This window comes from Canis aureus, chromosome 19, assembly GCF_053574225.1.
Source record: "Canis aureus isolate CA01 chromosome 19, VMU_Caureus_v.1.0, whole genome shotgun sequence".
Classification (NCBI taxonomy): domain Eukaryota; kingdom Metazoa; phylum Chordata; class Mammalia; order Carnivora; family Canidae; genus Canis; species Canis aureus.
In genome coordinates this window covers 36,342,237-36,355,868 of record NC_135629.1, presented here as the reverse complement: position 1 = coordinate 36,355,868, position 13,632 = coordinate 36,342,237, and the positions used below count along the sequence as shown (strand labels likewise).

The 13,632-nt window shown below is 44.0% G+C and overlaps 1 protein-coding gene across 6 annotated transcripts in view; it reads left to right on the top strand.

Annotated features, from left to right (window-relative positions):
• The window catches only part of CACNA2D3 (calcium voltage-gated channel auxiliary subunit alpha2delta 3), an 832,272-nt gene that overhangs the window by 661,312 nt on the left and 157,328 nt on the right, over window positions 1–13,632 (top strand). For all 6 annotated transcript variants that reach the window (XR_013357842.1, XR_013357841.1, XM_077858494.1 and 3 more), the window contains 4 exons: window positions 3,705–3,750; window positions 3,909–4,006; window positions 6,044–6,137; window positions 9,132–9,227. Coding sequence is in view for 4 of the 6 variants with exons in the window: in XM_077858494.1 (XP_077714620.1) it covers window positions 3,705–3,750; window positions 3,909–4,006; window positions 6,044–6,137; window positions 9,132–9,227 (334 nt within the window). In the remaining 2 variants the exon portion in view is untranslated. The remainder of the gene's footprint in view (window positions 1–3,704; window positions 3,751–3,908; window positions 4,007–6,043; window positions 6,138–9,131; window positions 9,228–13,632) is intronic.

The following is a 13,632-nucleotide window of genomic DNA, read 5'->3' as shown; positions in this document are numbered from 1 at the left end:
AGCCCTCTGTCCAGTCCCCGGCCATTTCACTCAACTAATTGTCCACTTGATAGGAGCTTGCCTTCCAAATGGTGGGAACTCCAACTGGTGGTGGCCTTCCTTATGATTTCATTTATTTATATTCTGCTTAAATCCACAAAACTGTTGAGCCAACTCATAGGATCATCCACCAACTATATTCTTCCCATACGTAAATATCAATAACAAGAAAAATACAAAGTCATGTAAAAATTCAAGCCCCGGGGGAATAAAATGAAAACAAAGGTATGCCAGTCTTAGTCTTCTACAGTAGGGCTACAAATTTCATCTGGGCTTCAAGGTATTGCAAGTCCAAGGGGAAATATAATCATTTAAATGATACACATAGGTCAAAAGGAATAAGGAACACTTTGAGATTCCCAGACCCTCTTGTCTCCATAAAGCTTAGGTGCAAATGGTGGTTAGGTTTCAACTCGTGGCAAATGGTAGTGGTTGTTACAACCCTTTAAACTTGAAAAACACTGTCACACCTATGCCATCCTTTACAACAACCCAGTAACTCAGTACTGTAGAGAAGTTGCCCTCCCCAGTATCATGGGCTCACAGGGAGGGGTGAGGCTGACTTCTGAAAGTCTCCCCTCCCTGAGTGGTCCTGAGTAAGTCCCTCACCCAACATGGGTGTTAGAGTTTGCATCTCCAACAAGAAGGAGCAGAACCAGACCAGTGTTCTTCCTGAGTGTCCCCAGACAATATGGCCAAGAGCCGGAAGATCAGTCACAAGCCAGTTTCAATTAGACAGAGCTGGTTACAAGTGCATGTCGTGAACTTCCAGAAGCTGGACCACCTTGGGGCTCACTCCGATGATGTAGTGGAGACGAAGAGATTGGTGGTCCCTGAGATGCCAAGTTCCATAGCCAGCTTCCTGGTGTACTGCCAGCTTGTGTGCATTGTTTTACAGGTTTTAGTTTTTGTCTCCCAAAAAACTGTAAGATCTTAAGGGGTAGGAAGGAGATCGGAAGTTTTCATAGTGCCCACTGCAGAGCTAATCAGTTGTGTGGTCTCTCTTCCTAGAGACAGGAAAGAGGGAGCAGGGAGCTTGGTGACTTGGGCAAGATACTCAACAGGACATGTTCTCAAAAATTATTTTTTTAACTTCTAGAATTTTCTGGTTGTACGAGCCATGTGTCTCTCTGCAGATAATTATGTCCATGAAGCCAGAAAATTCATGTCTGAGGTCAAGCTGAGGAAATAACTCATTGTTAGCATAAGAGAAAGAGAGATTATTAATGGCTTATTTGCCTTTCATGTGTCCATTCTGTTAGTCAGTCCTCAATACAAAGGTCTCTCTCTCTCTCTCTCTCTCTCTCTCTCTCTCACACACACACACACACACACACAGTTGTTTTTGCATTGTCTTTGGGGTCATTTGTTCAGTCACTAACTTTCCCCTGTGTGTTTCACAGCTGTTAGGCTGAGAGGTCATAGAGAGAATCTCAGAACTAACCGTAATCACCATCCAAGAAATTAGTGTGAATCCCTACAGGGCGAAGAGTATCTAGTTATCCATACAAAAGAGGTCCAATCTTATGTCTGTTGGTCCTCTGTCAGTAAGAGGGCTTACAGTCCTTCCAGCTTTGAGTAGCTGCCAAGCCCAAGAAGGCTGCTTCCCCTTGGACTAACTAGTAGAGGGTCTTATCATCATAAGCGCCGGGCACAATCATTGTTCTTGGAGAAGGCAGGCTTTCTTGGGGATGGAAACCACACTTCTGTAGGATCTTCCATAAGGAATTCTGCTCCACAGAATGTGGGAATCTTCAACATGTTTTGCCATTGTCATATATTGCACAGATGGTCAAGAGGTAGACATTACTTAAAATGTAGAGTTGCTACTAAGGCTGAAGGTATGGGCTATAGTTCTACTTGATGAAATTGTTTCTCTTCTGTATCTCCTTGACACTTTGTATACATATATATATACATTACATATATGTATATATAAATATAAAAATACATATAGAGAGAACACAGTAGTTGTTCATTAAATTAGAGCTTATGTCATTATTGTCTGCATGATCAGTCATCTAGTAGATGTGGTCGTATCAGCAGGACCAAAATCAGAGGTGAGCAACTTAGAAAACAATTCAATTTCCTTGGTGCCCTGAGAACTTAGAGAGGAAACAATCAGAAAGACCTCCCCTCCAGGGATTCATCTACAGAGCCTCTGAAACAGAGCCAGAGAGGGCTTTATCGATGATAACAGACACTAGAGAAATTGATAGCATTGACAGCATTAACCCAGTATTCCAGGAAGGGGAGACCCCACCTCAGGGCCTTTGCACCGGTTATTCCTTCTGCCAGAGCACTCTCTCCCAGTTATCTACATGGTTCTGTCTCTTCCTTCCTTCAGGTCTTTGCTTAAAAGTCACTTTCTCAACGAAGCCTTCTCTGACTACCCTACTTAAAGTTGAAACTCTTTATCCTTTATTTCCCATCTCTTGGCACTCCCCATTCTTATTCAAGTCTGTTTTCCTTCATAACCCTCGTCACTAACGGATATGCTATGTGTTTTAGTTTTATTTGCTTACCTCTTTTCTACCACAGGAAAACAAATACCACAAGGGCAGTGATTTTGTTTTGTTCATGCCTATATTCTCAGGGCCTAGAATAGTATCTGGCATGTAGTTGAAGAAAGGAAGGGAACAGGCAAGAGAGAATTCAAGAAGTTGCAATGATACCTCCAAAATCATTCAACCAGTGGGTGTTGGAATGAGGAAATGACACTTGGGTCCTATATGATGATTTTCTATCTAATGTATCCCCTACTGCCTATAAAATCAAGCAGGAGTGTGCGGTATCAGGTCTAGTATTTTGCTATTTATATTATACATTTGTATTTGAAGGGGAAACTGGAATCTTGAGAGCCATAAGATACTCTTAGCCATTTGGAAAACTCTGATACACTCAAGGAGGCTATAAGCATCATTCAAGTTCCTGAGGTCATCACTCAGAAGTGTGTGTCTGCTGATGAGCCTTCAAAATGAACTCACATGAAGATAAAATGAAAGACAGTGATTTCACAGAGTTAGAGTGATCTAGAGCATTCTGTTAAAAACTCCCCAGTTCCTTGCAAACCTCAGTTGTTCCAGCTACTTTTATGGACTGATGGCTCATTTTTTACTTAGGATCTCATAACGACTAGCAATTTTTGCTGGTCAAAACCAGTCGAGTATTGGCCGTTTCATATCATTCAACCTATATTTACTCTCACAAACAGCTATCAGTTATTTCTTGTTTTGCACATGAAGAAACTGACATTTGGAAGAGCAAAGTAACCTGCTGACATCACACCTGAGTGATGTGCCCCAGCCCAGCTCTGTGCACTGGCTGTATGGGGCTCCATTTTCCATGTTTCTACCACAATGCCAGGCTTGTCTCCAGGAATCACTGCTGTGCTGTTTGTCTTCACGGACTTCAGGCTTTCCTAGGATAGTCAGCCTAGGAAGGTGCCAGTGGTGGCTGAGGGAGATGCAAGTGAGGAGGGAGTTCTGCATCACTTCCTTTGTTCAGAGTCCCCTTTTCAGAAGCAGATATCTTTGGGGTTGATGCCTATCCATCACCACTCAGTGGTCCTGCCCTCAAACATTAAAAGCACATGAGAAGATGAGGGGTGCCAGTGCCCCATGCAGGTGGTCCTTACACATTAACCCCTTCTCCTTGACCCCCAGGCCTACATGACTTAGAGCACCCTGACGTGTCCTTGGCAGATGAATGGTAAGAATTAAACCATCCGTCATCAGCATGGGTATTTGTTGCCATCTTTGATTTCAAGTCCTCTATACTCCCTTCCTACCTCTCCTGGTTCAAAGGCAAAGGAAGGCGGTGCCACAGATACTCACATGTTCTTGCTTTGGCCCCTGTCACATTCTTAGGTCCTACTGCAACACCGACCTACACCCCGAGCACCGTCACCTGTCTCAGCTAGAAGCTATCAAGCTCTACCTCAAAGGCAAAGAACCTCTGCTCCAATGTGAGTGTGCTTTCAACACATACTGTGTGTGCATGTGGCCATGGTGGGAGTGAACTTAAAACCCTACTTCCTCTCAGCTTTCAGGGGAAGCTTTGCTTCCACGGAGATCATCGGTCCCATCAAATCCAGCCAAGTGGCTGCTGCTTATGGGAACAAGAGGCAGAATGTGGGCTTCTTTAAGTCACACAGAATCCTCAGTCCCAGTCTAATCCTTTGCATTGGATTTTTCCTCTTACCAGACCACTTAAGTCAAGCACCTGAGTAGTATGAAAACAGTACCACTGGGAAGGGACTGTGAATATCTATGTGCTCCTTTATTTTATAAACAAGAAACAAGGGCAGGCAATAGGACTTGTCTCATCTCAGGCCATACTCTAGGTCTGGTTCTCTCTGGAATGGGATCATCACCGTGACATGTTGCCTCATGGGGCATACATGCTGCTGCTCCTACCAAGGGTCCTCTGAGGAAGCTCACAGAGTCAGAAATGGCCAGTGGCTAGTGCAGAGGGGGCAGGGAGAGAGCAGCAGGCCTGATGCTCACCAAGTGCAAGAGCAGTCCCTGGACTGGCATATGAGTTCAGATAGCTAGTTTGGGCAAGGAGAGATTCACCAACAATGAACACAGCACCTGTCCCTACCCCCAATGGGTAGGGACACTTAGTCAGCGATGTGAACCATCCTTTACATGGATTCTCTCGTAGGATAACCCCAGCAGCCCTGTGAGAGATGGAAGGAGGTTTATCTAACTTTCTAAGCCACCTCTCCATGGAATGGACATACTGTTTGCTACCTGCTCTAATAGAGAAAAGATCAGATGGGCATCACATAAGCCTAATTTTTCATTTCCTTTAACTATCTGAATGGCATATTTAAACAACAAAGATATAGAGATGATATAAAAATTTACATTTATCATCCAGCTTTATATAATCTTAATATTTTACCATATTTCCTTCTGGTACTTTTTAAGGAATGAAACATTACAGATAATATTGAAACCCCTGACTCACCCTGTACAGTCTCATTTCTCTCCCAGAGAGAATCACCCTCCCTCCTAAACTGGTTCCTCACCTCCCATTCATCTATACTATTACTAGAGTACTGTAAACAGTATGTGCCATTATTTTCATTATTTTGTGTATTAACATTTATATGTGCTATACTGTATATCATCTATGGTATAATATATGTATTGTTCTGCAACTTGTGTTTCACTCATCACATTTTGAGATTTACTTGTGTTGATTATTTACCTCTAGTGCATTTATTTGAATTTCACTGGACAGTATCCCACCACATAACTATATCTCAGTGTATCTATTGTCTTTCCGGCGATGAGTCGTTTCCAGTGTTTGCTTTTACAGCATAGTGCCACTGTCTCGTTGGCCCCCAGCCAAGGGGAGGACTGGCTGACTGTCAGTGATAATTAGTTGGCCCCTCTGTAGACCAATTGGAGGGCTCTGGGATGCTTTTGCTGGACTCATCCCACTGACTCCTTAGCCTCTTGTATAGAGTGCCAGCAAGACTCCCTTTGGATAGGGGCAGATTTCTTGCTTTAATCTGGAAAAAAAAAAAACAACTTTTAAATGGAAGGAATCACAAAATAAGAGTCCCAGGAGTGTTTAGCTATTACATTCCTTCCTCTTCTTACAAATCATGGGGAGCAGAGCCCTGAAAAATTGCAGATTTTGATAGAGGAGAGAAATGGGGATGAACAGAGCAAACTTTCTAAGGCATGCTGGTCTGTGGCACAAACTACTAGATGGACAAAGAAAGCAGAAAACTGAAGAGGGACACACCCAAGACTCTCCGTTTGCTATCAGGTCATCGGAACGCTTTGGGGGTCCCTGTGTGGCTGGTGTAGCCACTGTCAGAACTGTTCCATATTTTCAGCTGGTGGGAGGTGAAGGCATAAAGCGATATACCGTGAGAGAAAATAGCTTGCAGTTACTACAAAGTGAGCAAGGCGAGCACCTCTTGTACCCCCTGTGGGGACCCCAGCCACAGCCATCTTCTCAAGGGTGTCCCTCCTAATAGGTGACAAAGAATTGATACAAGAAGTCCTCTTTGATGCCGTGGTGAGCGCTCCCATTGAAGCCTATTGGACCAGTCTTGCCCTCAACAAATCTGAGTAAGTGGTTGCACGTGTCCCCCTTTCATGGTCATTTCCCCACAAGCCGTCCGAAATATGGTTATGGTTTAAAGAACTAAACTGTTTTAGGAGCTTGGTGTTAAAGTGCTTTAATTTTCCCCAAAGCTCCAAACCACAAGAGCTCGAGCAGATTAGCGGCTCGGGCTTGGGTGGCAAGCTCCTGGGTTTGACATATAATTTGAGTTTTAGCGTTACATGAAATTTGGTGTGCCGAGGTGGGGGGCGCTTCTGAGGAAGCGGGAGGTGGAAGGAGCACTTAGCTTCTTGCCCCGCCGTGGCTCCTACTGCTTCACAGTCTGAAGGGGACTTGGGATCTGGGCCAGGCCGGCTTGTAAGAAGGATGGGGAAGTGAGAGCTCTGTTTCATGAGGGTGTCAGGATCTAACCCTGTGGCTTATTTCTGAAGCAGAGGATGCAGGGAAGGCAGGGCTGGGCAATAGGAGTTGTCAAAGTCTTCAGCAGCTTATTAATATTCTTATTTTACTAACTAAAGTAGGTTATTAAAGATTAAAAATAGGAGGCAAAATGTGTCTTTCTCCTATACTTTCCCATCATACATTTAGTTCTGTCTCCTTTTCTGTTCTTTATTAGCTCCTTTCTTTCCTTTACCTTCCCTTTTGTATATTCTCTTCTATCTTTCAACCTGTTCTTATTTTCATTCATTCATTCTCTCATCAGATACTGATTGTATGTCTGTTATGTGCCAGGCACTGGACTAGGTTTTGGTGAAATGGAGCTAACTCAATCAATCAGAGTCCTTGCCATCATGGCATCTGCAATGTGTAGTGTGCCAGATTGTGATGAGTGTGTAAGAATTGTGATAACTACTTTAAAAGAAGTGTAAGGACATGTAAAATTTGACAACACCTGGAGTGGAGATGGAAGATACAAGTTTTTTTCTGGGTAGAAACTCAAGAATTCAATGGTTAGAGAGCATTTTCGGGAAAATGAAACAGCATGTGCAAAGGTCCTGAGGTACAATAGTACTTGACACATTCGAGGAATTTAAAGAAGGCCAACAGAAGTGAAATATAGAAGGTAGGCTGGAAGATGTTGGGAGATGAGACTGCAGAGGGCCCAGGTGACTCAGGACCCTTGGGAGTCAGGTGAGGATTTTAGATTCTATACTGCAAGTATTAGAAAGTCATTGAATGATTTTAAGAGGGACATTTTAAGATTTTAAGAAGGACATTATCATATTTGCATTTTTAAAGACTATCCCTCTACTGCCCCTCTACTGCTATGTGAAGAATACAGTTGAATGGCGTAAAAATAATAATAAATACTCCTATAGCATTCTGAGGGATTTGCCACTTTGACCAAGGCAGTGGCACAGAGAGAAAAGATTCACTTGTGGCATGCTCCAGAAGTGAGACCTTCCTACTCCCACCCTCAGATTTGATGGTGGGTCTGCTGAGTAAGAGAAGAAAGGCTGAGCTGTCAAGGATCACGCTCAGGTTTTCAACATGAATACCTGTGTAGATAGTGGTACCATTTCCTAGGACCAGAGACAATGAAAGAAGACCAGGTTTGGGACTAAGCATGTCAAGAGTTCTCTTCTGGACACTTTAATCTCAAGTCTCCCAAGTGGAAATATGTGGTAGGCAATTTTATCCAGGAGTCTGGAGCCCCAAAGAGACATCACCATTCTCATTATACTTAAGGGTGTCCTTGGACTGCTTACCTACATGGTTCTTATTTCCTGGGAAGGTTTGGGAAGAGTCAAAGCCTTTCCTGCAATTGCATTCTCTGGTGGATGTGGAAATGTTTCTTTTAAGCTCTTATGAAACTCAAAATCCAGTGCAAAGATTGCTGATTCACTCCTAACACATGCTAAAGATTTCCAAAATGGTAGCTTGCTTTGTAGTCCACATCTGTAACTGATTGGGCAGCCTGGCTTTCCAATTTGGGTAGGCTGCAAGCAGAAACAAATGCATAGTGTTGGTTTTTATTCACCCCTTAAATACTTAGAGGTAGTATCGGCCACTTTGACTACCATCAAAGATCAAGTAACCAAATTATCTTATATTGAAGATGACATGGATAGTGCTTCGAATCAAGTGACTACTAGCATTTAAGGAAGGGAAGCAAATTTAAGAACCACTATTTCTCTTCATACTTTTATTGTAGGATGAAATTATGTATTTGTGGCAAAAGACCCGTTGCCTTTTTTGTGAAGAGGGAGACATTGTGAATATCCCAAATGTGCTCAAACATACAAACTTTGCCTTGAAAGTTGAAAAAAAAAAAAAAAAAACACCTGTAGTGAATTTTAAAATAAATTTTCTTTGCTAAGGCCACTCTCAGGGGGTCCTGTACATGCTATCTTAAAGGGGTCATTTGAAGAAACCTCCCCCCCCCCCTTTTTTTTTTACTCATCTCTTTGGGATTGGTGGTAAGAAGAAGACCTATGCTCTGGTAAAATTTATAAGATGATGGCTTCAAATGGTATAGAATTCAGGTTCTAGACATTTCTCATCTGTCGGGCACTGCAGACGTGACTTAGTGGCTCAGTTGCTGTTGTTACTGTCAGATTCCACTAACAGTCTCAGGACCAAAGGATTTGGTAGGTCAATGCAAAAGGCTAGCTCTAAGGATTTTCTTCCTTTCCTTAAAATCATTTCCATTGCAGCCTGTTCTTCTGAATTTGCACCCAGAACCCTAGATAAGGTGTGTTTACTTAGCATAAGGGGTGTGCATTCTCTCATGGTGCTTTGGAGTTCTCAGAACTCAATGGAGTTCTTAGTTTTTCTTGCAAGAATGACCACAGAACTTTTGTAAGGAGTGAGTTTGCATTCTGTGCTTGGTGCACGCGTGCAGCTGTGTGCGTGTGTGTGTGTTTCTGTAATTTCTTTTAAAACTTCAGGTTTCAAAACTACTGTTTCATAAAATATCCAGTGAGTCTTAAAATGCAAAAGCCATTATCTGCTGACTGTCTGGAAGCATCCCCCTGTTGTCTGCTGCTGTGTTTCAGGAATTCTGACAAGGGCGTGGAGGTTGCCTTCCTCGGCACTCGTACAGGCCTCTCGAGGATCAATCTGTTTGTGGGGGCTGAGCAGCTCACCAATCAGTAAGTAGGAAGGCTCCTCTGCAGGGGCCCAGGGAGCTCCTGAAATGGGAAAATCAAAGGGAGGCTTGCGTTTCTTGATTCTATGACTGGTAGAAACAGAATTCAGGCCACCCCGGGCCTGCTGACACTGCTCCCCCTCTGTTCTACCACGGGGGCCTGAGCGTGTGTGTTCACCTGCCGGCTGGCCTTTCCACAACCCTTTGTTCTTCATGCTCGCTGGCTTCTGTCCACTGTCCTGGGGTCCTCTCCCGCGCTGGTGAGTCATCGCAGAATCTGGCGATGGTGCGGCTGCTGGGGGAGCAGCCAGGAGGAGGACTCCTGACGAATGGCCCCGGGGCATTCAGCTGCTCTGCAGCTCTGCATTGGAATTCCTGCCTGTCCAAGAATCAGTGTTTCAAGTCTGTTGTTTATTTGTTTGCGTATGCTTTAATAAACCTCGGTGCCGCTGCGCTGAGCCTGAGGGCCTGGAGAGCCCCACGCCCAGGAGTGGGCAGGCTGGTGGTACTTGGGTTTGACAGTGTGTCCTTGTGCTTCCAAAGAGACCCAGACGGACAGCGGGCAGGGCCTCCCCAAGTCCAGGACCCAGATGCCCTGGAAACCAGTGCTCAGCCTCTGTGTCTTCATAGAGCAATAGGGTCTTACCTCTTCAGCCTGGTGTTGGAGCAGAGCTGGTGTGAGCCTGGGAAGTCTTTTCTAACCCCATTTATATTTCTCAGTTTGGTATTTTTTTTTTTCTCTAAAGTAAGAGGTACAGATCTAGTCTGAGAGTTGGAAAGTTTGCCAAGTCTGTGTGGGAGGGTTCAGACACTACCCTCAGACATCACACACCCCAACCTATGGATACCTGAGGGTGAATAATCAAGCCACAGGCTGGCCACCAATCCAAAAGGGGTTGGCCCACAGGAGACCCGAGGAGGAGATGCTCTTGTCCCAGCAAGCCCCATCCAGCAGTGCTCTTGCCTCTTAGATGAGGCCCTGACTCCCACCATAGGATATTATAAAATCAAATCTGGGAAATGGCAAATCAATAGATTTTTAGATGGTCTGTGACTTGGCTTTTAAATCCCACTCAAGGACTCTTTCTCAGCATCTCAAATTTGTCATTTAGGAAGTTGGTTACACTTGTGACTTGATTTTTTTTTTTTTTTTCCAAGCCCTCATTAGCTTTTTAGCCCTGCCCAATTGTTTTTCCAGAGGGCAAGTTCCTAGGACTAGAAATGTCAAGATACACATCACTTTCTCCTTTCTGGACCTAGAGAAACAGAAGGAGACACAGGAACTGACTCTCTTATGCTCAAGAGGAGGGCTGTTCATCTTGAGATTGAAACAGACAAAGCAGAAGAACAATTACAACAACAAAACAGTGTACCTTGCTAGTCTGTCCTGTAGGTCACACTCAGGACTGCTGGGGTGAGCACCTGGCTTGTCCCACCGGTTTGCTTCTGAAAAATGACAGTGATGATCAACCTGGGTTCTTGGGACCTATAAATGTAAAACCACTTTGAGAAGCTAAAAATATCTGCAAGTATAGGTTAGCTCTGCTCCCTGTGACCCTACTGTGACCCGGAGTGAGTAGTCATTGGATATCTGGATGGATGAGATAATTCTTCTGTCTTCAAGAAACTCATACCATTGACTCATATAGAAGTACCTTTGGCATATTGTGCCTCTATATATTCATATATACTCATGTAGAGGCATAATAGAATTGAGTGCTGTTGTCTTAGGGTCTTGTACCTGACTATCCTGTCCAAGCAAATGGCATTTGTTTGTTTTTAAGATTTATTTATTTATTTGAGAGAGAGGGAGAGCACAGGCACATGTGCATGAGTGCAGGAGGAGGGGCAGAGGGTGAGGGAGAAAGAGAATCTCAAGCAGACTCTCCTCTGAGCATGGAGCCAGACATGGGGCTTGATCTCACAACACTGAAATCATGGCCTGAGCCAAAATCAAGAGTTTAACACTTACCTAGCTGTGCCATCCAAATGCCAGATGGCATTTGTTAAGACCCAACTATTCAGATACTCTCTTAGCCAGGGCTAGAAAGCTTTTAGATTTTCTGTGTTTTTGTTTTTATTTTATTTTATTTTATTTTATTTTATTTTATTTATTTATTTATTTATTTATTTATTTATTTATTTATTTATTTTTGTTTTCTGTGTTTTTAAAGAAGGGAGGCACCTGGATGGCTCAGTTGGGTAAGCATCTGCCTTCTGCTCAGGTCATGATCCCAGGGTCCTGGGGTCAAGTCCCATATCAGGCTCTCTCTGTTCAGTGGGGAGCCTGTTTCTCCTTCTGCCTGCTTCTCCCTCTGCCTTCCACTCCCCCTGCCTGTGCTCTCTCCCTCTCTGAAAATAAATAAATAAAATTAAAAAAAAAAAAGCACACAAAGAAGAGTCCAAAGTACCAGGGAGAGGGCTAGAGAATGTGAAGTCCTCACCACAAGACTAACTAATATTAGCATCAGCCTCCTATGCTGAGATTCCATCTCTTATCACCACCACCTGCTTTTAGAAGCACATCAATTCTAGTTCACTGCCTCTGTGCCTGCCAGTGTCAGCAGTGAATCTTGTGCCTCCAACGTGGCCTCTTGGAGCAGATGTAACACATACATCGAAGCAGCGATGTCAGCCTCTGCACTGAGGTTCTGCTCCACCCCCCCATCCCACCTCCCGCCAAGAGTCCTAAGTCTAAGAGATGATTGCTTCATGGAGTCCATGTAAACCACAGAGAACGAAAGAAGCTCCTGAGCTTTAAGAATTCTATATATTTGTTGGAGCCATTTTCAGTTTACATACTGTGGCATGGCACTCTAATAGAATCGTGGTAAATAACTTTATTCTTCCCATCTTGTAGATGAGTAAATGGGCTCAGAGATTCAGCGACTGACCCAAGTAACTCACCCAAGGTCATTCAGCTGTGCCTAAAACCTAGACTTGTCTCACACAACACCACACCAGCCCCTAGTATCCAGAAGTAGGCTTTCTTTCTTTTCTTAAAGATTTTATGTATTTATTCATGAGAGACACAGAGAGACATAGGCAGAGAGAGAAGCAGGCTCTACGCGGAGAGCCTGCTGTGGGACTTGATCCGAGGACCCCAGGATCACGATCTGAGCCAAAGGCAGATGCTCAACTGCTGATCACGATCTGAGCCAAAGGCAGATGCTCACTCAGGTGCCCCCAGAAGTAGGCTTTCATCTCACCCAGAAAGACCTATCTTCCTGAAGAACATTTTCAGAGATCCTGGAGAATCAGCTGTCTCCTTCTTCCTTTTGAATCACCACCTGGTAGTTGTCAGGAACCCACAAGGTTTCCTGGCAACCAGACCTTCTTCTAGTAACACCAAAGCCAATAGAGATCAAGCACTACAGGTTCTTGCTTGCTGCAACAGGTGCCAGCATGGTCTGGGCCTGAGCAGCAGGCACTGGGTGCTCAGTTGTGCAGTGTTCAAAGCCTATTACCTGTTGTCCTCAGATGTTCCCCATCAGTTTAAGCTATTATCCCACCTTCCAGGACTGGGAAAGAGCCCTCCCCTTCGACCCCTGCTGCCCCTGTAGCACCATTAACTGCTGAATGAAAAGGTTGCCTTCCTCCCCATGGTTATATACATCCAACCGCTGAGCAGGACTATCACAAATGAAAATTCATGGTTGTGCCATGACGCAGTATGGAAGGCAGCCGTCCGTTTCACCTGGGGCTAGGCAGCAGAGTCCCTTCCACACACCTGTCCAAGTCAGATTTATGAATAAACTCACGTCTAAAGAAAAAAAAATGCCAAAGGCCACATTTCAATATTTGTGAGTCCTGTGGATTTTAGGATCATGGAGCATTACCACTGAATTTATCAGTGCAAGGAGGAGCTTGTCTATAATAGTATGCCTGGAACTTCCTCCACCCAGAACTTTGAAAAACCCAGAGGTCTTGGCACCATCTCTGTCCCGCTCATGACTCCGCAGCTGGCCTTTTGAATGACAGCAGAGAGTCTTTACGTGGTAGCATAATACTGATGAGGGAGTTTGGAAGAATTGAGAAATATTGTTTAGAAAAGATATAGCAAATTGCTTTGAATACTTGAGGAACTCTTATCGGAATATGAGATTTGATTTATTATGTGATCATTACACATACGATGAGTGCCTGATGAGTGCCAGGCCCTGGAAATGTCAAGAAAAATAAAGTCTCTGCCCTTAGAGAGAAATTAGGACATACTAGTGTAAGTTAAAAGGAGTCTTATTTCCATGCTAAGAATTTTAAGGGTGGCCTCCAATGGTATGGGCTTCCTCTAGGAGTGAGCTTTGCATCTTAAGAAGAGATCAAGGGATCACTGATTGGCCACACCCTAAAACCACAGAATGCTTTCCTGATTTAGAAGCTAATTCAAGTAGTTTCTAAAAGCCAGCTAA